The sequence below is a fragment of the Enhydra lutris genome, unplaced genomic scaffold (genome assembly GCF_002288905.1).
Source record: "Enhydra lutris kenyoni isolate GAN:26980312 unplaced genomic scaffold, ASM228890v2 scaffoldscaffold24, whole genome shotgun sequence".
NCBI classification, from domain to species: Eukaryota; Metazoa; Chordata; class Mammalia; order Carnivora; family Mustelidae; genus Enhydra; species Enhydra lutris.
In genome coordinates this window covers 5,118,746-5,144,217 of record NW_019154108.1, presented here as the reverse complement: position 1 = coordinate 5,144,217, position 25,472 = coordinate 5,118,746, and the positions used below count along the sequence as shown (strand labels likewise).

At 48.3% G+C, this 25,472-nt stretch overlaps 1 protein-coding gene across 2 annotated transcripts in view; it reads right to left on the bottom strand.

Moving 5' to 3' along the window:
- LOC111150748 (CD247 molecule) overlaps positions 1-25,192 on the bottom strand; it is a 68,519-nt gene extending 43,327 nt beyond the window's left edge. For both annotated transcript variants that reach the window (XM_022508328.1, XM_022508329.1), the window contains exon 1: positions 25,039-25,192. In XM_022508328.1, the coding sequence (XP_022364036.1) occupies positions 25,039-25,147 (109 nt within the window). In that variant the 5' untranslated portion in view covers positions 25,148-25,192. The remainder of the gene's footprint in view (positions 1-25,038) is intronic.
- Positions 25,193-25,472: the final 280 nt, after the last annotated feature.

The following is a 25,472-nucleotide window of genomic DNA, read 5'->3' as shown; positions in this document are numbered from 1 at the left end:
TGAGAAAGCTTTGTGAAGTGGAAACCAGAATATGGCCATGTTACTATGCGTTCCATCAAGTCTAAAAAACAGTTTTACTGCTAAGATGACATAAAATTAAGACTTATCTTAAAATTAGGGGGAAAAACTACTGTCTGATGGAGCAAATTAATATTTCCCTTTCTGCCTGTGCATGCATATTTTTAGGCTACATTCCTGAAGTTTGAGTGGCTCTTAATAAAAAACTCAGGGAGGTGAGAAGACGGTGGGTCCTGAGCGTCTCCTGCAGGAACAACAGTCCTTGGACCGAGGGCAGGGGCTCCCTCCGCCACCTCAGGGAGAGGCACATCAAAAGGCAGGGCTGAGGAGCACAGAATGGACGCCACAGGATTTCGTACCCCACAGCCTACAAAAGACTAATAAAAATCCAGGGCAGGCTTTTTCCCAAGAGGGATGTGTCACTGCGGAATTCAAATGAAAGACCTGAAGGAAGTTCCTAGAAGGACTGTCCCCCAGACTCTTGTGTTTGTAGGGGCGGATTTTGTGTTCCTGGACGCCAGTTTCAAATATCCATGAGGCTAAATTAGCTCACCAGTAACCAAAAGAAAAGCGGTTCCACTTCACCTTTGAAAATATGTATTCAAATGGGCTGACATGTTATTACGGGCTTCGGGGTCTGCAAAGAGGGTTAACGAGACCTTTCCTGGCTGCCTGTGGGTGGGTGACACTCGACTCCGTTCATTTTCCTTCTGTGCGTCTGGGTTGGTTGTGGAATTCCACTGAAGCGTGACCCCCCACCCCCCCAGGGATGAGAGATGCAAACTCGGGCTGTTCATCTAGAGGCCGCGTTTGCCCAGAACCGCACCGCAGAGACGCAGGGAGGCAAACCCAGAGAGACACGCAACAGGGACCTGGGCCCTCTCTGTAAAACGTGCTGTGACTGGACCCTGGGAGAGAGGCCTTGGGGTTCCTGCCCGTTGCATTTCAGAGCCCAGCAGTGGGGGAGCAGGGCTGTGTGTGGGAACCCGACGGGTGGCCCCCAGCTTTCCCCAGCCCCTCAGGAAAGAACTGGGAAGCGCCTGTTTCTACAGTCGCTTTTGAAACGCATGAACCAGGAGACTGAACACCGGCTCTCCCTCCCGGTCTTGGACCTGCTGCTGTGAGGAGGTATGGGGCAGCCGGGCCGTGAGGGGAGGCAGAGCCTGGTCAGTGGCCACTGGCCCCGTCCCCACCCTTTCTGGACCTTCCTGACCTTCCAGCCCAAGTCAAGAAAGTGGCTTGCCCATTTTTGTGTCCCTCCCAGCCCAGAGATACACTGTAGGAAGCCATCAACGTCCCTCAGGCAGATACAGGTACACAGGACCTGTAAGGGGAGGTGGGCATGCATTGGAGGGCTGGCCGCGGCCTCAAAATCCCAGACAGGATTCCAGATGGCCCCCCCCAGAGCCTCTTCCCTTCACCTTGCCTGCGTTTCCCCACAGCTTTTCCTCCCATTCTTTGTTTTCCCTCTCCTTCTCCCTCTCCTCCTTTCCACATCTCTGAAAGAACTTGATATTATCAGTTATGATATTCTGATGCATGCATCAAAATCATTACTTTGTGAGGGGCGCCTGGGTGGCTCAGTGTGTTAAAGCCTCTGCCTTCGGCTCAGGTCATGATCCCAGGGTCCTGGGATCGAGCCCCGCATCGGGCTCTCTGATCAGCAGGGAGCCTGCTTCCTCCTCTCTCTCTGCCTGCCTCTCTGCCTACTTGTGATCTCTGTCAAATAAATAAATAAAATCTTTAAAAAAAAATCATTATGAAATTACTTTGTCACATCTAAAATAGTGTATGTCACGCTATACCTATAACTTCTGAAATCTTCGCGTGGCCCTTTCTTCCTTTTGAATGAAAATTCGACCTCTCGCCCTCCATCCCAATGGATTTTTATCTGTTTATTATCAACAGACAAGGCCAGGCCTTGGCGAGCAGGTGGGACCCCGGAGCACAGTGTGGGGCTCCCTCTAAACATAGACCCCCTCGGGACCCAGCAATTCTTCCTCCAGGGACACACCCAGGGGCACCGGGAGCAGAGTCCAGAACGGGTCATTGCACGCCCCTGTTCCCGATAGCGAGAGTCACGCTCGCCCAAAGGCGGCCCAAAGCCACCCTTCCACCGAATGCATGGCTAAGCCAACACGGGCCACTGCGCAGGCGCAGATGACCCACCAGTGAAGCGAAGGGGGTTCGGACCCAGGCGATGGTGTGCATGATCCGGAGAGACAGGACATTCCGCGAAGTGAAATCAGCCAGGTGCACAAGGACTCGTATTTTGTATTTGCACTTGCAGAGGTACCCAGAGGAGCCCGATTCATCAAGGCGGGAGGTGGAGCGGTGGTCGCCCGGGGCCGGGGAGAGGGCCAGTACAGAGCTTCAGTTTTGCAAGAGGAAAAGAGCTTGAAGCTGGATGGTGATGGTGGTTGCACAGCCTTATACACGTGCTCGATGCCACGAAGCTCACACTTGAACGTGATCAAGGTGGTAACTTCCGTGTGCTTTTTTACCACAATAAAAGCACGGGAGGGGGACGTTAAAATTATAGTTTGCTATTTGCTATTACAATTGTGTTAGGCATGAGGGCTGTCTTGGGAGTACTCCCCAAGCTCAGGATGGGCATTTGGGAGGGAAAGTGGTGAGCGAGGTTAGGAGTTGAGGCAGGCTGCTTGCCGTGCACAGAAAGGTTTAACCCTTGCAGCGCCAGGTACAGTGGAGACCTTGCCTCTATCTGTGACTTTATTATTCCCCAGTTGGTCATCATTTACTGTTGTGGGTCCCACATTTTCCACTGCTTTCAGAGAAAAAAAGTAAGCAATAGCTTACAAAACTTCGAAGCTTATGTACGCACAGAAAGAGAGAGAAAAAAAAGAGAGAAAACAACATGTTGGTGAGGTCTGTGAAGCCTCTTACCTAACAAGGAGGGGAATTTTCCTCTCCAGCGTAGGCTGTTGTCTTCAGTTTCAAATCACAAACAACCTCCCAGCCAGGGTGAGCCCCAGGTGGGGGACACCCTGTTCTCCCAACGCTCCTGCTTGAACTAACAGGCTCCCCTAGTAGGAGGTGAGAAACCACTCAGATCCATGTCAAAGAGACCCCCTCCGGTGGGTGGGTGTCCAGGGATGCCCAGGAGGGTGTCAGCCCTGAGAAGAGTGCCCCGAAATTACAGAAGGCTTCATTCCCAGGGTGCCCCAGGTCTACTAGGGGTGCAGAGGAAGGAATGGGGGATGGATGTTCGGGAGTCCATACACATCATTCCACTCCTGGGCAGGTGAAAATGATTCCACTATCACCCTAGAACCTTGCCAGCCTCCCCCTCCACCCTCCTTGTTCAAGCATGGGCATACGAGAAACAGCTGTTACTTGGTTGAGCCCTCTCTCAGGGTTAAGGGCACCGTGGGTTGTATCACAGCAGTCATGTGAGATAGCTGTTATTGTGCCCATTTCACAGACGGACATGCTAAGGCTTAGAGAGGGTAGATCAGTTGTCCAAGGTCACACAGCTGGAGCGCAGCAGAGCAGAGATTGGAACGGACAGGTCTGCCTTCAGAGCTCAGACTTGTCATCAAGTTACTGTTTTTTTTTGTTTTGTTTTTTTTTTTTTGCAAATTCTCTTCCCTCCTTTCCTTATTCCCTTCCACAGATTCCTTTTCCCATTTTTCCCCTTAGGGCAGTACGTGTGGCGGAAGCAGTGCCAGCAGGGAATGGGGGAGAAGTTTGACAGGTAAGGGTAGGGGACAACCAGGCTCATGACAGGAATGTAGCTTTTTAGCCTGCCTGCCTTTTCCAGGATAGCTGAATTCTGGTGCTGAAAGGAGACTTACTAATTATCTCTGCCCAAACCTTCCATAGCGTGCAGAAGAAAATAGGATCAGAGACATCAAGTGAAAGGCTTAAGGTCACAGGCTGGGTAGTGGCAAACCCAGACCCGGGAGCTGGCCACCTAATGCCAAGACTCTGTTCTAGAGGCCTTCTCTGTAGATGGCTGTCTGCTAGGTTTACTTGTCTGGAGTCAATAACTCATCCAGGAAGCACTGACTAGGCACTTATCCCGGTCCGGCCTAGACCAGAATACCCCTCCACAGGCCCAGGACATGTGTTAGGTTCTCATTTTGTTGGATCTGTGTCTGCTGGTACAGCCTCGGGGACCCTGGACATTCTTTCTGGGGCTCAGCTCTGCGGGCCTGGAGGGGTTGCAAAATGAAGACGTGGGTTAGGGCTCTCACGGGAAAAGCTGGGCTGGGTTTCCCCAGAGTTATTAGGGGAGCAGGACAAGCGAGGAGATACCACGATCAGTAGTAACTTGCGGAGGATGGGAGGGTTGGGGGGCGCCACATAAAACACGCTTTCTGAAGAATGATTTGCTGTGTTTCTTGTGTATGCTAGCCATCAAGCCAGAAGCCCTGGAGACCAGGGCAGCAAAGCCTCTGCCAAAAAATTAGGGATTGATTTTATCTTTTCTGAAAGAGCCAGATGTTCTCCTTCTGCGTGGGCAATGGCCAGGTACTGTACTTGGAATATGCTAGAGACTGACTGTTGGATTGGCTGAAGGAGAAATACAGCAGAGAAACCAAGCAGCGCACTGGGCTGCGGTTCACCCCCCCTAGGATGCGGGAATCCTTTCCTCATCCCGCTTGCTTCTCAAGTGTGTTGTGAGGGTCAGAGGAGCAAATAGGTGGGAGGGCGTAGTGGGAAAGCACCACTCACAGGTGTGGTGGTCTCGTGGCGTTGTCCTAGTTCTATCTTGCACTGTGGCTCTGTTTTGCCCACTTCCCTGGATTGTTATAAGGACCAGGTAAGATCATGAATCACGCGGTCCTCGGAGGACAGGAGCTTTGCCCTGCATTTTGTATCTCCAGGCAGAGGGAAATGTTTATTAATGCAGTGGGTGTTGGGTGTGAAAGTCTCATCAAAACTCAAATGCGAGGGGCAAGGCAATGATCACATCAGATCCTGTGCTCATCGGGTTCTGGAGCTAGAAGAAGGGTTAGAGACCTATTCCAGGGCCGTATCCTAGAGCAAAGAAGTCGGGTTCAGAGAAGGGTAACAACTTGCCCCAGTGGGACTGGAACTCTGTTCTTGCCCGCTTGGTTCTTGGGTCCCTGCATAGTGTGCGGGACCCTCCATTCAGACACAGCGGGAGGAGAGGAGGACTGGGGCCCAGGGATCCTGAATGAGCTCAGTGGACTTCTCATGCTGTTTTAGAGAGACTTGCAAAGTGCAGCCTGAGAAAAAGTTTCCAGCCAGGACATAAGGGTTAGGATGGCAGGCTCGGAGTGGAATAGTCCCCAGTTAGATCCCGGCTGGCTAGTTGCTGGCTGCATGGGCTCTCAGAGCCCAAGTTTCTCCATCTGTAAAATGGGGATCTGAGGGGCTTTTTCTTCACAAGTTTTTGAGAGGCACAGTTGCCATTGGGTGGGGTGTGCCCAGCCTGGAGCTCAACACTGGCTACGGCTCATTAAATGATAGAAGTGGGGACCGTCGTGATACAGACCTACAGGAGGGAGGAGAGTTTGCTTCCTGGTGTGTCCTCATCACTTAGTTCCGTGTTTGGCACAGAGGAGCTCAATAAATGTTTGTGGAACAAATGACACTATTTAAGTAATACTTCTATCCTCATCCCTCCTCAGTAAATTCCAGCCCAGCTGCTGGAGTGATCATGCTGGAAGGTAAGATTGCATTAATGGTGGCTTTTGCTTTGGTCTTACATGGCAAGAATTATGGAATAAAGCAGAAAGTCGACAGGTAGTGAGTTGGTCATTACCAAAGTATTTCTAACCATAGAGATTTCCACCCACCCAAGGCTCTGTTGAGTGATAGCTATGCTGTGAAAAGAGCTTGGACTTGATGGCCTTGAAGTCACCTCCCACTCTCTGCTGCGCAAAGCTGGGCCTGCATGCGCGGAAGCAGGACCACAGGAGCCCTGCGCACCTCCCGCGCCCCCCCCAGCCCTCCTCCGGCAGTTGGCCCTGGGGTCTGCCTGGCTAAGAAGCTGCCCAAATGCAAATGCTCACCACCGAATCCTGAGGTTCATAAGGGTTTGCATCCTTTTGGGGTTTTGCATCCCAAAGGATGGAGGGTCTGCCTTTCTCTGTGGAGTAAGGCAGGGAGGAGGAAGAAGGGGTCTGGGAGGTGGCAGCTGGAGTTCGGGGGTGCTGGGCTAAGAGAGAAATTAACCAGGCCAGAGGACACGCGGGGCTTCCTGAGTGAGGCTGAGAGGTGGACCCAGAGTGGGAGGAAGAAAAAGCACAACCGGGGATACTACCAGGCAAGGCAAAAGTCTAAACAGGGACGGAGCTGGGGGACTGTTTCTAAATGACCTCTCTGCACTTCCTGAGAGTGGCCTTTGCCCCAGAGCGCTGTATCCACTGTGGTCCTCGGTCACCTCGGTCACCGTCATAAACGCCTGCGAGGACCGATACAATTCTTGACCACCATGACCACCATGACCACCAACGGTCATCAGCTCTATGCTTGGGGAGACACCAGGCGGGGTGTGGCATGTACCATGTCTCCCGTGAGACCTCCATCATGGAGTCGAAGCTTCCCGAAGAAGATGGGGAATGAAGTTGGGCCCACGAAGTCCCAAGAGGTGGACCCCAGGGAGCAGGGGCATTTCCACGGCCAAGGGATTAGTCCAAGGAAATAACCCCAAGTGGGGACACCAATAAATGCACAGCAGTGCCTGCAGCAGTGCAGTTCATAATGTGTCAAATGGGAAGCCATCTAAATGCCCGACAATAGGTGGTGGCAGAATAAAATGTGACACTCTCTAGGCACTAAAATTGATGGAGAGAAATATTTAACAGCAGGGAACGATGGCCATGATTTATTGCTCAGTGAAAAACACAGTTACAAAACTAAATGCCTGTATTCAGACCTCGAAGGACAGTCACCGACATACTAATGAGTCTCAGTGGCAAATTTGTAAAAAAACGATTTTTGTTTTTGCTTTGTTCTTTTCTGTATTTTCTGAGCTTTCCACAGGAAGTATGCCTTGACCTTGTGAACACTAAAAATGCGAAAAATATTTTCCTTTAAAGTGTGTGTGCTTTTGGTTCTAAAAGCAGAAAATTAAATCCAACTACTTTTAAATAAGAATAAACAGTGACCCAGCTGATTTCCAGGTCATGTTTTGCTTATTTCTAATTTTCTTTAGTCTTCTGGGGCAGGGGAAATGTTCTCAGTGGTAAATTGCTACTTTTAGGAGAAGCATGAGATAATAAGGACAAGAAGATAGCAAGTGTGGCTGGTATTTGTCTTGGAAACAATCCTGATTTCTCTGAATACCTGTTATCTTGGAACATAGAACTAAAACAAGACATGGGGCTGAGCGAGGGAGCCCGGCATAGCAGAGCCCCGGGCTGGGGGCCAGTCCGGGTTGCAGATCTAGACCCACACACTCGCAACAGACTTAGAAACCCCCATCTCTACCCATGACCTGACTTCACCTGTGGCATATTGCCGGCTCAGCCCCTGGCTTCAGGACGCCACCTCCTTTCTCAGCAAGATAGAGATTGGGACCTAGGAGATCATCTACCAAGCAGAGGTTCTATGATGCAGAAAGGGAAGAGAGATGGGGCCAGAAAAGCCTTCTTCACCATTTTACCCAGGGCTGTCCTGGCCAATATTCTACTGAGGACCTGGCCTTTTCTGTTTGGTGCCTAAATGGAGACCCTACTGCAGATGGGTGACAGGTGCCAGCAGCTTAGCCTTGGGTTTCCTGGTCTGTGCAGCTTTCTGCCATCCCTCCTGTCCTCTAGCCTGTCCTATAGCCCTTCCCATCCACCCATCTGTTCACACTTCAGTCTTGCTGTGGCTCCTAATTTTGGTTGGTTGTGCCCCAAGACAGATTAGCTGCTAAAGTAACAAGGCTTTGGCATCTTTCTACAGGAATCCGTGTCTTCACAATCCTTCATTCTGGAAAGCTCAGGTCCCCCAAGAGTCAGACAAGCTGACTGACCTGGCTGAGGCCAGGTCAGAGGGCCTTGAGGAGCTAGGGAGGGCGCAGACTTCAGGGTCATCGGGAGACCGCAGAGGTCAGCCGCAGGCACCCATGGCCTCTGGCATTCCCAGAGATGCACCTCAGGAGCTCCATTTGGGATTTGTACTTTCCCGTTCAGGCATTCGTTTTTTTTAACTTATAGTAACAGAAAACATTCATTACACTGCTACTAGGTGCCTAGCTCCATCCAGGCCCTATAACCCAGGGACTCTTCAAGGTAGGTAGAGTTATTTTCATTTTATAAAAGAGAAGATAGTTTCAGAGGGGTTGAGTCACTCACCTAAAGTCACATAGCTAGGCAGTGCTAAAGCCAGAATTTCAGTGTGGGGCTGGTTGCCTCATAAATCTCTCCTCTTTCCACTTCCTACTGAAACTCGACCTCCTCGATCTAGATGGAAACGCAGGTGGAAGATGAAGGAGTCACTTACCGACTGGACACCCAGCATCAAGCAACTGATTTCCCTACCTTGTGACTGTCCCCTTGGGAAGAGCCTTTCTAAAAGCCATGCTCATAGGACAACCCTGAAGCCATCATTTTGACTAAAGGTGGGAAAGTGATTAGCAATAGATTAATTGCTAGCCTCCTGTGCTGGTCAGCTTAATGGCCAAAATGAAGTCAGATTGGATTGTCCCTCATAGCCTAACCCATCACGGAGTGATTACAAACAAAAATTATTTCTTCAGTCACTAGGTCTCCACCAGGGACAGATTTTGCTCCCCTGGGGTATTGGCAACGTCTGAAGACATTTTGGGTTGTCACAACTTGGAGGTGCTATGGGGATCTAGTTTGTAGAGGTCTGGGATTCTGCTAAATATCCTACCACGCACAGGACAGCCCCCCACAGCGAAGAGTCATCTGACTCCAAATGTCATGGCACAGCAGCTGAGAAACCCTGTTGCAGACACTTAATTCAAAGGGATACGATGCAACTGCAGCTTAATTCGATATCAGGAAGAGCAGATATTTTATTCCTGGGCATTTGTCGTGTTCGCTGTGGCCAAGGGTGTCCATATCCTGTTCGGCTAGTCAGTGGGCATTGTGTGTTTTTCCCAGTTTGTCTTACTCAAGAGTGGTCCATGGAATTTACTTAGTGTTTCTTTGATTTTTAAAACCAAGAGTGGAAAATTTAACCTCTGGGAGGAAAAGAAACAGAAAATGAAAAATATGTGTAATAATGGAAGATCATGTGCAAATTTTAGTAGTGTGAGTTCTCCTCTATAAGGTTAGTTGCCCCCCTGCACACCACCCCTCTGGGCCACAGGTTTGTGCAACTCATAGGAGGAGAGCTTGGGTTTGGATCCAGAGGAATGGATTTCACATTCCTAATCTACCAACAACTGATCTTGAACAAATCACCTTCTTTAAGCTTTAGCTTCTCCACCAGAAGGAGGGGGCTCTGCCTGCAGATCCCAGAGAGCTGTAGATTCCTCACAAAGTAATTTAATAAAAGCACTTGGCAAAACTACAAAGTATGATCTCATTGTTTGCATGATTTGATCATGCACACATAGAAGGCTTCTCCTTCATGGGGCGCGTGGATTCTCTGTATCCGATTTTCTCACGGGATTGCTGGCTGTGTTAGTTTCTCTTGGGTGATTCTCCTATTTCTGTCCATGGCATGGTATCTCTCCATGCCACACTGGAGAGATACTCTCTATAGCATGAAATGAAGCACTGAACTCAACTTATCTTAATCATGTCCCAAAGGACATTACTGCATCCGAGAAGACAGTACCTCCCATTACAAGAAGGCTAGGATGATCAGGCAGACAATATTTATGACACAGCTTTCTGGTTCCCAAGTGATGTCCCAAGTGACATCCCTCTATGCTTTATTGGTCCTACAGCAGTTCTTCCCACTTTGAGCCAAATTCTCACTGCTCTTTAATTCTTGTCTGTTTCTGTCTTTCCTTAACTGACAGGATGCTGGATTTTCACTTTCAAAATCAACACAATTTCAAAGGTTATAAAAAAGTTTAGAAGAGCCCATGCCACCCTTTCCTTACAACCCGAGCTTCTGCTGTGAATTAGAGAAGTGGCCTGTACATGTGTCACTAATGAACTTCCCTCTGATGATCTCAAAGCCCTTGTAGTGATTCTGACACACATGGTTTCTCATAACTGCTCTCTTTCCTGTGATGCAGAGGAGAATTATTTTGAGAACAAATGAGCTATCATTTGTGATGGGCTGTGAGTTCCTGAGAATAGAAACTCCTATGACTAAACTCTCCATGAACAGAGCAAATCAGAGAAGAAGAACAGACATTTTTATTGCTCGGGCCGGCCGAATCACTCCGGGTTTTCCCTTTCATGTCAGTGAGTGGGCATTGGCCTTGAGGACGGGCGACATTTTTGTTTGAAGCTTGGCACCTGTGCTAGCTGCTCCCTGAAGTTGGCCCCCCTCTCCAGCTGTGTGGGCGCCTGAGGAGGCCACCACTGGTGTCTCCCTGGTGCTAGGGGAGGAGCACATGCAGAGGTGGGCAGATACTTCCTGATGGGGTCTCTTCTCAAACCCAGAGGTGGAAACTGGGGCATAAGTAGTAGTGAAGGTAGGCTTAGATCCAAGCATTCGACTTCTGATCATTGCTCTTAACCAGGGGTTGGCAAAGCATGGCTTGTGGTCAGATATGAGTGGCTGCATGTTTTGTAAATAGTTTTACTGGAGCCTCACCATGCTTGTTGGTTTATAGACGGTCCCTGGGATCTTTTGCGCTACACCAGCAGAGTGGAGTAGTTGTGATAAAGACCATATGGCCTATAGAGCCTAAAATGTTTACTACCCGGTCCTTTGGAGAAAAAGTTTGCTAACCACTGCCTAACCATGGGTTTCATCTGAGGGAGCCCCATGGTAAATACTTAAGGCGTATAGGGAACACAGAGAAATAAATATCAGAATTCCTGCCTCACGAATCTTTCTGTTGGCAAAGCAAAGCATAACTACATGAGAAGTTAATTAATAATATAAGAGTCAGGTGATGACATGAGTCAGCAATCAAAGATAGCACAGTGCGATGATCTTATGAGCGCTACAGTCCTGGGCGCCAAGCCCAGCCCTTTTCATGCATTACTGGGTTTGTTCCTCACAAAACCCCTTTGAGGTAAATATTAGTATACCCACATCACACAGGTGACGAGTGCCAAATCCAGAGAGCCTTTATGTGTCCTAAAGACATACTGCTAGAAAGTACTGAAGGCAGAGTTTGAAACCAGCAATGAGGCATCAGAACCCAGGCTCCTCACCCACCGTGGAGTGGCCAGACAGTGAGTACCTCAGAGGCTGAGGAAGGACGGCATGACTGCAGGCTGGGGTGGGCTGCAAGGGTGGGTCTAAGCAGCACCAAGTGTGGGGGAGAAGAGTCCGAGAGACAGTCCCCCCCACCCCCATGAAGGAAGACCGTGCGGCACACTGTAACGAAATGAGAAATGGTTGCTAACAAAAAGAGAAAAGGAACCATGAGAGTGTATTATTTTCCTCATGAATATCCTTTTACCACATCTTCTTGTACCTTCCCTGACTCCTAATTCCCACCCCTGACCCCCTCTTTTTCTCACACTTGCACACACGCACACACACACACACACAGAGCAGAGAAAATCGAGGTCATCCCCAGTCCCGACCTATACACCTGTGTTGTCAACAAACAGGTCTCACTAGAATGAAAACTTTTTCTTAACTGGAACACATTCATGTGGCCTCTCCTTGCAAGTCAGGGCTGGGCCTTCACCCAGTTTCTCAAATGCTCATCGACTGAAGAAAACTACAGAGAGAAATGACCAAGTCCTAGGGACTCTTCCCAGGGAGAAGAGCTTTGAAGCATTTCTTGACTCAGAACAAAACTAGGACCACCTGGCCTCCCAGCCGAGGCCCCCCAGCAGCTGTGACCTAGAAACGCAACTGTGTGTTCTCCCCTCCCCAGCTGAGGAGACCACGCAGAAGGCGGGAGGGGCCCGCCACGGCCACTGCCAAGTCTCCCGCTCGTTGAGACCCTGGCGACGGCGGAGCTGACACGACAGAGCTGGGGCAGGGAAGAGGAGGCTCGGGAGCCAGCAGGACTGTCTAAAATCCAGGCCAAGCCCCAGTGCTCGAATTACCATTCAGACTCATTTCAAGATTGCAGAATGTGCTGGCGATGTTTTTCTAAAGGGCAACCCCGGTGCTCCCGAGATGGGAGGCACCCTCCCTTCTGACATACTTATTCCATTTTCCGGAGGTAGGGAGGGGACAGTGCTGGCTCAGCAGCCCTGTAATCTGTATCTGTAGCACCCATTTCGGCAGGGGCGTGAGAGCCACCTTGCTTGGAAATGAATGTTTATGTCTTAAGCTGGGAGGGTCCTTGCTAATTTCAGGATGCGGATGGCAAAGACCCCTGTGCCTTTCTTGGAGGTTCACATGACTCTCCTCTCCCCACTGAGCCCGTCACGGTGAATGGCAATCAGTGTTCAAAGCAAGTAAATTGAGCCATCATGGAAAGAACTTGGGAGACACCCCCAGTCTCTCTGCCTCAGGACTCACCCCGAAGGTGCAGAGTGAGGGTCCCAGGATTGTAGTGGGAGGCTACTGGGAGCACTCACTGGTGTTTGCTGGTTTCCTTGGGTGGGGACATGGTGTTCTGTCCACCAGATCTGTCCTTTTCAACTCCCTTCTCCATGTGGCAAACCAACCCCAGCACCCCCGCCCCCGCCCCCGCTGAAGTTCACGAGACATGTGGGGCTTTACTCCCACCCAGAAGCGACATGGTTCGTGGCGGGTGCAGGCTGCCTGGGGTCAAAGCACAGCTCTGGTATGTGCTAGCCACACGCCGCTGCCTCAGTTCCCCCCTGCAAAATGAGGACAGTGGTAAAAGTGCCACAAGATCAGATGACCTAATACATGTGAACGACACACGAAATGAGTTCCTCTCCAGGAGGGTTAGCTGTCCCTGCCGCTTGTGTCACTTTACTAAACCAGTCCAACCCATCCAGCAGCCCCTGGAATGTGGGAGTTAGTGTGTGATTTCTCTGAGCGCAGCAGCCGGGAGTTCCCTCGCGGGGATCAGACACTTGAGGCCCATATACATCCAGGATGAACCGAGGCATGGCTGTGCTCTGAATTTTCTATCACTGATGTTTCTGACGATGAAATATATTGTTAAAATACACTCTCTTCACGAATAGGAAAATGACTTGAATTTCTCTCACTTGCTTTAACCTTCTCTCCCCAACTAGATGCACCTAACGACTGTCCTACGACAGTCGTCCTTTTGAATTGTGTCCTACGACTGTCCTACGACTACTAGCGGCAGGTTTGGCGGCCGGAATCGTCCATCAGTGGGTCTTTGTAGTCACCACGGTCCTGGACATTGTCAGCAGAGAAGAAGCCACTGGTCATCCAGACGAAGGCATTTACCTTTCCCTCCTGAAGGGGGTACAAGGCAGGAGGGTGGGGATCCCAGGGGAAAAGACATCACAGAAAACCCTGGAAGGGAAACCCTTCTCAGTCCTAGGATTCAGTCCTGCGCACGCTAGGGAGGTGAACAACCAAAAGGAGAATCTGGGCGCGTCTATCTTTAAGAAGATTAAGCATGGATGTTCATTCTATGAAAATTCAATAAGTGAAAATTTAACAAGTAAAAATAGCTAAATTAGAAAATAAATCCTGGGGTGCCTGGGTGGCCTCATCGGTTAAGCGTCTGCCTTTGGCTCAGGTCATGATCCTGGGGTCCTGGGATCGAGCCCCGTGTTGGGCTCCCTGTTCATCGGGAAGGCTGCTTCCCCCTCCCCTCCCCCCACCCCCACTCATGCTTTCTCTGTCTGTTTCTCAAATAGATAAATAAAATCTTAAAAAAAAAAGTAATATAAACAAATGAAAAAAATAGAAAATAAATCCTTACGTTACTGAACAATTCAACAATACTCTCCTAAGTGTATTTTCAGCTCACGGAGGAGACCTGTTTGCCATCCTTGGGGACTCTCGGGCAGGCTGAGCTAATAGCATCCAGCCCCCTGAGCTCTCCGTGGTTGTTATTCCAACACACTGTGCCTATTCCTAGGCACCTACGACCCAAGTGACCAGCTCAGGAAGCACCATTTACTTACAGCTGGGCAGCCTGCTGGGCAACCTGCTGACCCAGAGGAATGAAAGCCAGAGCAAGAATCCAGAAGTCTTTGGTTCAAGGACTGACTCTGCCGCTTGCTTGCTGTGTGACATTCAGCTGGTTTACTGGTTTCTTGGGCAAGCATTTCCTCCCTGGTAAAATCTGGAAGTGGAACTTGAAGATATCTATGCTCCCTAGCTCAGATATCCTGTGATTCGACCACATCAGTCCAGCCCCACTTTGATCATAGACAATCTTCTCAGAGAGGCTGCACGTCCTCTTCCTGTCACTGCAGGTAAAATTCAGTGGCAGCAGCCCGACTCTCACCCCGACCTAATCATGATGTGACCACGAGCCCCTTCTGATAAGATGGTAATTCCACAAAGTGAGAGCTGCATTCTTAGTGACTTTGCAAAATTGATTTCTCATGGGAATAAGTGTAATTAATAAATAATAAGTGCACATTATTTTTAATAGTGCACAGAAATTGAAGCATTAATTTTTTGTATTGCATTTTTTGAATTTTCACAATTCAAAATCCCATTACATGTAACTTGTGCATTCCCTCTGATTTTTTTAAACCTTCAAGAGAGGGATTGGAGGTGGTAGGAGAGATAGGTGATGGCACAAGGTCAGACTCGTTGGGGAAGGACCAGGGGTTTGAAGGAACCCTGCCATAGAATCATCCAAGACCAAGGAGATGCCCTAGAGAGGACCTAGGTCCTCCCTTGGGTGATCACTCTGTACTGAATTTGAGATGATTCGCCAATTTGGAAGTTAGATTTCTTTTTCTTTTTCTTCTTCTTTTTAAATTGAAATCACTCCCGGCTTGAATGCTGCCAAAAAATGTTCAACCCCCAAATTAAAAATGTCTAAATAGCCAAATCCTCTCTTCATCCTTTGGCACAAAGGAGCCATTTTGTGCTCTTCAAAATGGCTGACAGGAATTTTCTGAGGAAGCTACGGTCTGAAAACAAACCAGGGATTAGATTAGCTTCAGGTCTGAGACCTTGTGTTTGCAGCCATAGCTAGAAGCTAACGGATGTGTTTTTCCCAAACCAATGAAATAAAAAAATAGCCATAAAGATAAAAAAAAACTGTTCTCTAAATCTTCCCTTCCACATCCTCCCTGCTGGTCCCCTTTAGATTGTAGGAGTTTGTGATTATAACTTTATTCACAACCCATTTCTTGTTTTCAAGTAGCTCCCTCTCCAAGATGAGATCGCAAAGCTTTGAAAATTGGAGGCGCTCCTCCCCTCACCCCAAAGAACCATCTTTGACGAAGTGGTCTGTCAAAACGGAAGGAATTTGCTTTATGGAAGCTTCCCTTGTGGAATTATGTATGGGGACATTTAACAATACAGCATTTGCAATGGGCAGGTGAGAGCTGGCCAAGTTTTTGAAGGGGATTTCACAGACCAGGTCAGCAGGGAGATGGATGGGTGAGCTGCAGCGGATACAATTATCTGACTTTCTGAGCTGTTCTTTTGAAGCCTCTCCACTTAATAGAAAGAAAAAGAATAATCCTCTTTGCCAACCTTTTGTAGCTCAATTTTTATTGTTCCCACTAAAATCCAAAGAAAACGGACAAGATTCATTTTGTCCAGGAAGCATTTGTGTATTTTATATAGGTCTGAGCTTTGAAGCATTGATAGTTAAGTGAGAGAAAAGACAAAGATTTCCCTCTAATCTGAGGAAATCAAAGGGGGAATTTCTGAAGCTCTCTGGCCTAACTCAAAACAGTCCTGGGTGGCATCTCCAGATATACACCCCCTTTGCTACTGAACTCAGCATGGAAATTAGCACAGGCTCACAGAACGATGAAAATTAGGCCAGACCATAAAGAAGCAAGTCTGTCAGCAAATTAAGACTTTTTCATAAAACCTGAGAACGTGACCTACAGGACCAGGGAACCTTTCTTTTCCTTATAGGCTCCCAATCACTCAACATCCATCTCCAAGATACTGGCCTGGTCAACGGGGCACTTGGCCAACCATCTGTAGGACTTTCTGACTCGGGGTGCATGATGGGTGCTTGGTTAATATTCACTCATTGATATGGCCAGTAGCTGACCAGATGGTTTGAATGAGTGGATATTAACAATAACTGTCAGTCTGGCAATACCAACCCTTGATGGCCAAAGTAGGTCACCAGAAACCAACTTATTGGGTTGCTTGCTGTTCTATTCTCAGGGCAGAAATAAAGAAAAGCATCACATGCATTTGGACTATTTTCATCAGAACTCATAAGATGGCCGCTGTGGAAAGAGTTGGTAAGAATTTGGGGAGCTCGCAACACTTTCTGCTGATGGGTAAGTGTTCCTGAAACTACTTGTGTGCTGGGCTTCCACTATGAGAAAGGCTCACCATAGGGAACTATTCATGCTGAGTTTTTAATTCTGAGTTCTAAGAACAACAACTTTTCCACCTTCTTTTGTCACCTCAATGCAGATGACAATGTCAACGGTGGGCCCAGGTGAGCCACACGTATCTGGGCTTGATTGTATGGAGGCAGACAGGATTTCTACAGGTGGCAGGCCGTGAGGTAGAGTCAGCATTCTCAGTGGAGAGAGCTGGAAGAAAGGTAGAATGAAGGAAACGAAAGAAAGACAGCAGGCTTACTTGGGAGATGGGGGAAGTTGGGGGCCAAGAGATTCTGCATCTCTAGGGAGGCCACCCCCACCTCTCAAGTATCCTAGACCTTCTAGTTTGCATAGAAGTTTTCTCTCCCTTCTGCACAGAGTCCCTAGAATGTGACATCTCAGTCCTACTGTTCAACTCCCCAGATTGCCAGCTGTGAGTTCAACCAATGTTTGTCCTTCCTTCTTCAGAGCTGTCATGCTGCCACCTATCACCTCTTAAAGACACAGGCCATACACACAAAACCACTTACTGTCGTGCACAAAAACACGTATCTGCAGACGCGAGACCTGTCCATCAGCATATGCATGCACTAGGCACAGCAGTGCATGAACACTGGGCACACACACACACACACACACACACACACACAGGAACACACTAGAACACACATACAGCACAGCATCTCACACCAGCACATGCACGACACTCAGGCATAGACCCCCACACCCCCACCAGAGCTCTTGGGTAAACACACACAGGCACGGATGTTCGCCAGCACCCACCCTGAGCCACCATCCCCGTAGGACTGGGCTTGGGGACAGGCTTTCCCATGGTGGATTCCCTTGGCTCAGCTGCCTTCTCCCTGGAGCAGGTTGCTCTGGCCATGCTACCTCCTGTGGCAACAGGCTGCCACCCCCACCCGTACCCCCAGGTTGTTTTTCCTGTTCTTTCCCCTATAACAGCTCTTCTCTCCCAGTCCCATCGTCCCGTTCAGCCCACGTGAGGAAAGGGCAGTTCTAATGCAGGGCCGTCATTCACATTATGTCTTAGAACCAGTACAGTATTGCAGGGAGGGGACCTGGGGAAACACAGAAGCACACAGCTGAGCCTCTAGTATTTACAGTAATAGCGAGAAGGAGGAATGTGTCGTCTCCTAAACGGTGGTGGCGGCTTACATTCTGGGCTGTGCTCCCCGACCCCAAGGTTTGCAAAGGAAATGCACGCTTAGCCCAGTGCCCTATACATGTTCTGCAGAATCTCCTGAGTGCTCCTCTCCCTGGCCCTCCTCCCAGGCAACTTTGGGAAGGCAACAGATAGCCACATATTTGGTTCTTTAATGCTTCACTTTTGTGCCCTGCCTTGGATTTCTTATCTTGGTTTGTTTTGTGCCAGTGAACAGCAAAAGGGTTTGCCCTCCCTGAGCTCAGATCAAGCAAGTGGACTCAAGGGTACGATCTGGCAAAAATAATTGAAAACTGATTACAGACATTTGTCATTCAAAGGCCATCCTCTCACTCCTTGAGGATCTTGTAAAAACAAAAAAAACCCAAAACATCAACAACAACAAAACACAAATCTCAGCTCAGTCTGTGTGTAACGGTGCACTATTGCTTTAGAAAACCTCACACATACAAAGCCTTACATTCTTACCAAGCAGATCAATTACAGTCTGTGACTTAGAATCAAAACCTCTCTAATGTCATTTACTTTAATTTTGCTTTACGATTTCATTTTCACATACAGGGAGGGCTGTGGTGGAGACAGGGCACACATGGAAACGGCCTGATTGCACACGGATGGGCATCCCTCCCAAGACAAGCTCCCAGATAGATGTATTTATTAAGAGTAAAACAGATATGGGGCACCAGAGTGGCTCAGTCATTAAGGGTCTGCCTTCAGCTCAGGTCATGATCCCAGGGTCCCGGGTTTGAGCAACGCATCTCATTGGGCTCCCTGCTCAGTGGGAAGTCTGCTTCTCCCTCTCCCAGTCCCCCTGCTTGTGTTTCCTCTCTCACTGTCTTTCTCTATCTGAGTCAAATAAATAAACAAAATCTTAAAAAAAAAAAAAAAGAGTAAAACAGATAAGATGGATTTTTCCCAGATTTGTGGGAAATGTGAGTTCAGAATTACAGTAGCATTCCAGAGAAAAACATAATTTCATATTAACAACCAAACATTTCATACTCAGCAGAAAAATTTATATTATGTGAGGATATTCAGCCTCAAAATAACTATTTCTTCAAAAATTGAGAGGGAAATAGGAGTGAGTACTGACTAAAGGTAATACCTTCAGAAGTTTGCCTCAGAGCTCAGTCCCTGGGCGTACGCCATTGCAAACTGATGAGCAAGGACCTGGGCTGCACAGAACATTTGAGAACGCATACCCTGAACAAGGGATTAGAGAGACAGTGTTTGGGGCCTGGTTCTGCTCTTCGGCAAGTCATCAGACTTCTAAGCATAATTTTGTTTATTTGTGAAAAGAGAATCCTACTCCTTTATCTGCCACTTGCCATAGAATGTGATGAGAACCAAGTGAGGAAGGCACTTTGAGAATGTAAGGGTCTGACTGCATCAAGTGACCGACGGTCTGGACCGGGCGGGCAAGGATCCTGCCTGTCCTTGTTCAAATGTTTTCTATTTATTTTTTTCCCCTTGAGCCTGAAAATTGGTTGCTGAGTAGCACAAATCATAACAGGTAAGAAGAGGGGACAATGGACGCTTCTAACGTTTCCCCCTCTGCAAATTTGGCTGCTTTAGACAGCAATCTGCTTTCTTTTTGAGTCCGTCCTTACCAACAAAGTCCTTGGGGGGCCCCGATAAATCTGCAGTCAATGCACAGGCATAAGGGACAAGCCAGAAAATGTTGGACTTCGTCCTTGGACCTTTCACAACAGAGGCTCCTGCTGGAGAGTTAAAAATACTGTGATAAGGTGGAAGCCCAGATTTTAAAAAAAGCATTTGGAGCTGCAGGAAATCACGAAGTTTAGTTTCCTAATTCTGTGAGCCAATACCAGGAGGGTGGGGGGCTGATCAGTAAGTGTTCTTAAGCATTTTGTAATTTCAGGGCACCTGGGTGGCTCAGTTGGTTAAGCGGCTGCCTTCAGCTCAGGTCATGATCCTAGGGGCCTGGGTTTGAGCCCCACATCAGGCTCCTTGCTTGGCAGGGAGCCTACTTCTCCCTCTGCCTGCTCTGCCTGCTGTTCCTCCTGCTTGTGCTTTCTCTCTCTCTCTGTTAAATAAATAAATAAAATCTTAAAAAAAAAAAAAAGAACCAACCAAAAAACTTTGTAATTTCAAGAATACATGCAGTTCATTTTGTAGGTGAAAGAGGTGTTCAACTCTCTCCTTTCTTGTCTCACAGATGAGAAGCCAAAGCCCTCTGCTCTCTGTTCAAGTTTGCATGGCAATTTAGCAACAAAGAAAAAGAAAAGTATTACTACCAGTGTTTCCAGCTATCGCGTTGGGAAAATGGCATTCTTTATCTTTTGCAAGTTGGGAGACTCAGGCCCCCAGGATATCGGCTACTGCTTTTCGAGCACCTTCTGTGTGCGGTTCTGAGTGACATTTCTGCTCCCCATGCCCGCAGACATCACCACCGCCATCTTGCAGAGGAAGAACAGGCTCTGAGGGCCGGCAGCTCCCCTCAGTGAAAGGCTGAGAAGGAACCACCGCTTGAATCCAGATCTTTCTACCTCCACGGCCCTCTCTTTCCTTCCCCATGTTGGAGCTCTAGAGAAGACCAGAACTACAGATGATCAGAGTTGGGAAAAAATTCTCTTTCCTCCATGATTGTTTTCAACAGAAGCCTTGAGTATCCTGTGAAACATTCTTTTATGTTAACCAGTTCTTTTCCTTGTCAGTCCTGGAGAAAGTAGCCCAAGGACGGAATTCAAAAGAAATTTTAAGAGCTACGAAAGTAAAGATTTTCTTGCAGGATTAGCTATAATAACAAAAATTAGAAACAGCCCAAGTGTCCAACAATAAAGAAGTAGGAAAATACGATGCATAAAATGGAAATTTTACTATGGAAATTTACATAGTAATTAAAAACAATCGTGCGGGATAAGCTAAAAAAAAAGTTCATGATGGATTGCTAACAGAAAACAGCGCACGGAAATGCTTTTATGATGGTAACTACATAAAGATATGTATACACTTATAAGAAATATTGGAACGGAACACAAAGAAGTAAAAATGAAAAGTTACTGGGCTGGCTTATAAGATTATGGATTTAAACAACGTGTAACTTCCACAAATGGGTTTATGATATTTTTATTAAAATACCTCAAATTAAGAGAGGGGGGAAAACAGCCATAGCTACTTGGAACATTTAGTTAGTAACCTAGACCAAATCACACTACACTGGTTAGGCAACCTGTTTATTTCTTCTTTCCATATTTTGAGGCAATTGGATAATGTGATTTTTGCCATAATCCACAAAATTATTTTTCTGCTGGTACCTCTCCTTAATCAGTTTTCTTAAAGTTTATTGGTCAACATTCCCCAACATTTGATAGCCTTGTTTATTTTCTGCATTTCCCCTAGGGTTTAAACCAAGTCAGAAAAATTAACGTTTTTCTTTATTTGCTTATCGATTTATTTTTTGAGATAAAATATTATTTGAATCATATGAAATTATCTTGTTCGTACGTCCAAAACAAATACTGGAAATTTTATATAAAAAATTTTACAGCAGGTTTTATCTTAAACCATCCTTGCAACGCATTTTGAATCATTTTGTTCACTGCCCTGTCTCCTCCATGAGCTTAATTTCTGGTTTTTGTTTTGTTTGTTCGGTTTAGATTTAAATGCTAAGTTCTCTAGAAGAAACGTCCAAATAATGCCACTCCAGTATATTCCCCAGCCAATAAACCATTAAGTTAATTTAATGGAAACATCTAGATTCCTTTCATTTATTCACTTTTGAATTCATTCAACGAATATTCATTGTGCTTGGACTTGGCTCCCCACAGGGTGCTAAGCTCTGGACACCTACCGAGCAAGACTGAGGACTCCCTTCCCTCGGGGAACACACTGGTTTTTCAGGCCGGGAGGAATGGCTAAGTAAAGCAGTGACTAAACAATTCATTTCAACTAAAGTGTCAAGTGACTGGTGTGATTATTTTTTTAACCAAACTGACTGAATGTTTGCGCAAATTGATTAAATCTACCAACAGCTCAGCGTGAGTAAGAGCTAACGTTGGCCCAAGCAGAGAAGAAGTCTGTGTCGAATGATCCCTGCTGTTTATTTAATCCATTAGCTGGCTTTGGTACATCCGGCTCAGGAGAAGAAAGATTCCCGAAGCCCCAGCCCCGAGTTTGGACCTCTCGAATGCAAAACAGTTCCCGAGTCAGTGCCTTAACCCTTCTAAATAAAACACAAGACATGATGCCTAGGGACTCCGGAAAGTAAAAGCGAACATCCAGTAAAAGTTAAGTCTAATTTTTTAAAGACAAAGGCAAACAGAAAGAGAATTTTAAACACATACAGGGGAGGTCATTCCGAAGCAAGAGCTTCCCAGTACGGGGGCAATTTTCACACAACTGTGGCTGTGGTCTGTGAGCCAGCAAGGGTGGGAAATGCCCAGGGAGAAAACGGAAGTAGCGCATCTGGATGAGAAGAGCCAGGTGATTGGATGTTGGTGAAAATACCACTGAGGCAAACCTTGTCCTGCATCACTTAGAAGCTCCCCTCATACCCAGCTCCGAGCATGTTAGCAACGATCTGGCATTCGAGAAGTTTGCATTTAACTATCCCGTCCCTGGGCAAGCACACTAAGCTTCCAGTCTCAAACCCGGGTGGCCATTGTGACCAGCGACGACCTGGAGGATTTTGTCTCGCATTTCCCCCCGCCCCCATTTATATTGCACATTTTGGAGCATGTTCTTACTTCAGGGGAACACCCCCAACAGAACAAATTGTCTTAGAAAATAAATATGGTGGTTCTAATACTCGTCCTGTGACCTGTCAAAGCTTGGATCCTTGTTCACGATTGGGCCCACCGCTCAGCTAGAGCCCCACAATGTTCCTGTGCTAGAATGGGTATGCTCAGAACTCGAAGGAGGGATGAGTTGGATTTCGACAGATGGAGAGAATGCCCAGTGCTGTTTACAAAACAGTTGAGAGCAAATTAAGAATTCTAACCATGGGTTTCCATTTCCTGTTGCTAGATATTGAGAACAAGAAAACAAACCATGATGTAATAATAGTAATAATTAATACCATTTCCATGTTTTGGCTGTCTGCTATGTATCAAGCACATTACATTCATTTCCCATCTTTACAACTTTGCAAGGATAGTCATCCTTACTTTAGAGGGGAAAAACTAAGACCCAGAGAAGTCAAGCAACTTGCTTAAGGTTGCACAGCTAGGAAAGCGGCGGTACTGGGATTCCATCTGTGATTGACCTACTTTTGCTACCACATCCAGCTGCCTCCCTAGAAGCGGAGCATGGGAGTCTGCAGTCCCCAAGATTTTGTGTCACAGCTGCATATCCTTGCTTCACAGGACAATGGCCACATAGACCATGGAGTGTGTTCTTGGCCACTGTGGGGTAGGGAATTATAGGAACTGAGTAGCTGATGGCACTGCAGGCAAATTAGGCCTGTGCCGTTAAGCACACCACCTTTGTCACTTCCAGCCGCAGACCCCGGGGACCGTCCTGGCAGACTCTCACCCAGGGACACCTCCTCATGTAGACAGATTAGGTCATTATTTGCTTTGATCCTCATGATCTGGACATTTCCATAAAGGGCAAGTGGAAAAATCTTAGTAAAAAGTGGATTAAAAAAGGGGGGGGGGTTTGGGGATGGGTGACTTAATTGAGCAAGAACAGAGAGAAGACCTCACCTCAAATTCTGTCAGCAGCCTTTCCGCGCCAAGTGAAGTCACAAAGGCAACATGGTGCCGTTTGTGGCCCTCGGGGGTAAAGGCCCAAGTCTCCCCTCACCCCACCTCATCTGGGTGAGACACTTAGAAGAACTTTCATCTAGGAGCCCTCTATAGGAGTAGCTGAAATGTCCATCTCCACCCCAGCAAAGCAAGGGGCATGGAAAGATGAAAAATCCGTCAATCTAACTTTCTCCTCCCGGGCGCCATTTGTGGAGACGGGCACAGTCCCCATCTAGTTTGCTGGGCGGGGTTTTGTTTGCCATTCTTGGCAGCCACCACCACCCAAGCAGCTTTTCTTTTTCTCCTCTAACCCTACTTGGCTGCTGCTCCCTGGGCCCCAAGGCCAACACAAACGGACCGGTGAGGAAACCCTTCTTGGCAGAAAGATCTCCATGGCCTGAAGCCCAGGGTCTGAGGCTGTTGCCATCCACTCTTCCCTGGAACTCACTGAACTCACAGACTGTCGTGGTCGTCTTGTCCCCGGCACACAGGATGGGCTGTCTCAGGCTTGCTGAGAGCCCTCACCCCACAGCGCCATGCGACTCAGAGCCAACAAAGGCTTTTCTGAGAAGAACGCTGCGATCTTACAGAAAACCCCACGATTACTTAGTCCTCAGAACCCTTGAGGCACCAAGCTGAGGCTGTGCCACATTCCTTGTCAGGAGCAGAAGCACCAGTGGGCTCTCCAGCCCTCCCACCATGGTGGCTAAACAGTCTCCCAGCCCGAGGCAACCCGTGAGGTGGAGGAAGGTCGTTCGTGGTGACCCCCCGTTTCTCCAGATTCAAATACAGGTGGTCCCGTTTCTTATAAAAGTGCCGTGGCCCAACCCCTCGAGACAGTCTGTTTTGTTAATTCTTTTCACATGTTCTGCTCATTACCTGGCCTAGGAAACACGGTGGGAGTGAAAGCGTTCTAGAAAATCCAGGCTCCCATGAGCTAAAACAAGGCGAGTGTTGGTTGGTAGTCACAGTGGCGACTTAACAGGTCACAGCCTCTCATCTGTCCCTACATTCTGTCAGCATCTCTAGCTTTCTGGCCTCGGATGGAGAGCTGCTTGCAGTGAGGGGTGGTGGGTGAGTCATGAAGCCCGCGATGGGTGTGTCACTGGGCCGCCCTTGGCCATGGACGTGGGGGCAGCCATGACAGAGCTGCGTCGTGACATGCACCCCGAGGAAGACCCCTTCCCTCCTTCATTGACCCCGCTGCTTAGTCCCTGCCCATCCAGGTACTCTGACCCCGGCTGACCACCGAGAGGAGCTTCTGTTGGAAAGGGAAGAAGGAAAGGGGCTGAGTGACGGAGCCAGCAAGGAGGTAAAGGAAGGTGCCGTGACGGGCCATCAGAGATACTCGCTCTCCTTTGCTCCACACTGGTCCTGCCTCAGTCGTCTTCCTTCTCCTTCCTCCCCGTCCTTCCCCCTCCGTGGGCTTTCCTCTCGCCTTTTATTACTGGAAGTACCTGTCCCTGGGGCAGGTGTGTTCAAGCCGCTGGCCCTGAAGCGATGCCCAGCTTGGCTGTGAGGAGCCGATGCCGGTCCAGCCGGATCCTCCCGGCCCGGCCGCCCCTTGATTTGGGGAGAACAGGATTCAAAAGACGCACCAGCTCCTCACTCGCCCTCCCCTACGTCCCCCCCAACACACACATGCACAGAGTTTCTAGACGCTCCTTGCCATCGATACGTCTGGCCTTACCTGTAACCGGGAGCTGTGCCTGCAGCAAGACCAGGGAAACCAGCACCTTCCACGCCATCTTGTCCTTCCCCCCAGGACGGTGCCCGGACGCCGAGGCTGTGGCAGCCATGGCCGGGACGCGAGAGCAGAGGAGTCCGCTGGCTTTGTTCTGCCGCTGCCTCCTCAGGAAGTGGAGGACTATGGGGCTTTGAGAAGCTCACACCTGCCAGCGGGGCCAAGAAGCTCACACTCCCCCTTTCGGTTCATAGGCAGGAAGCTCCGGAGGTTTGAGGGTTTGAGGCGGGTGGGTCTAAAATTTTGCCTTTTCTCTCACTTAACAATTGTTTTACTCTCTTTTTTTCTCGAACTTTTGTCAAATATTTATCTAATTCCTGTCTTGGTTGGTGAAGTCAGTCCCAAGGCCAATAGGAGCTCACATTGCCTGCGAGGACATT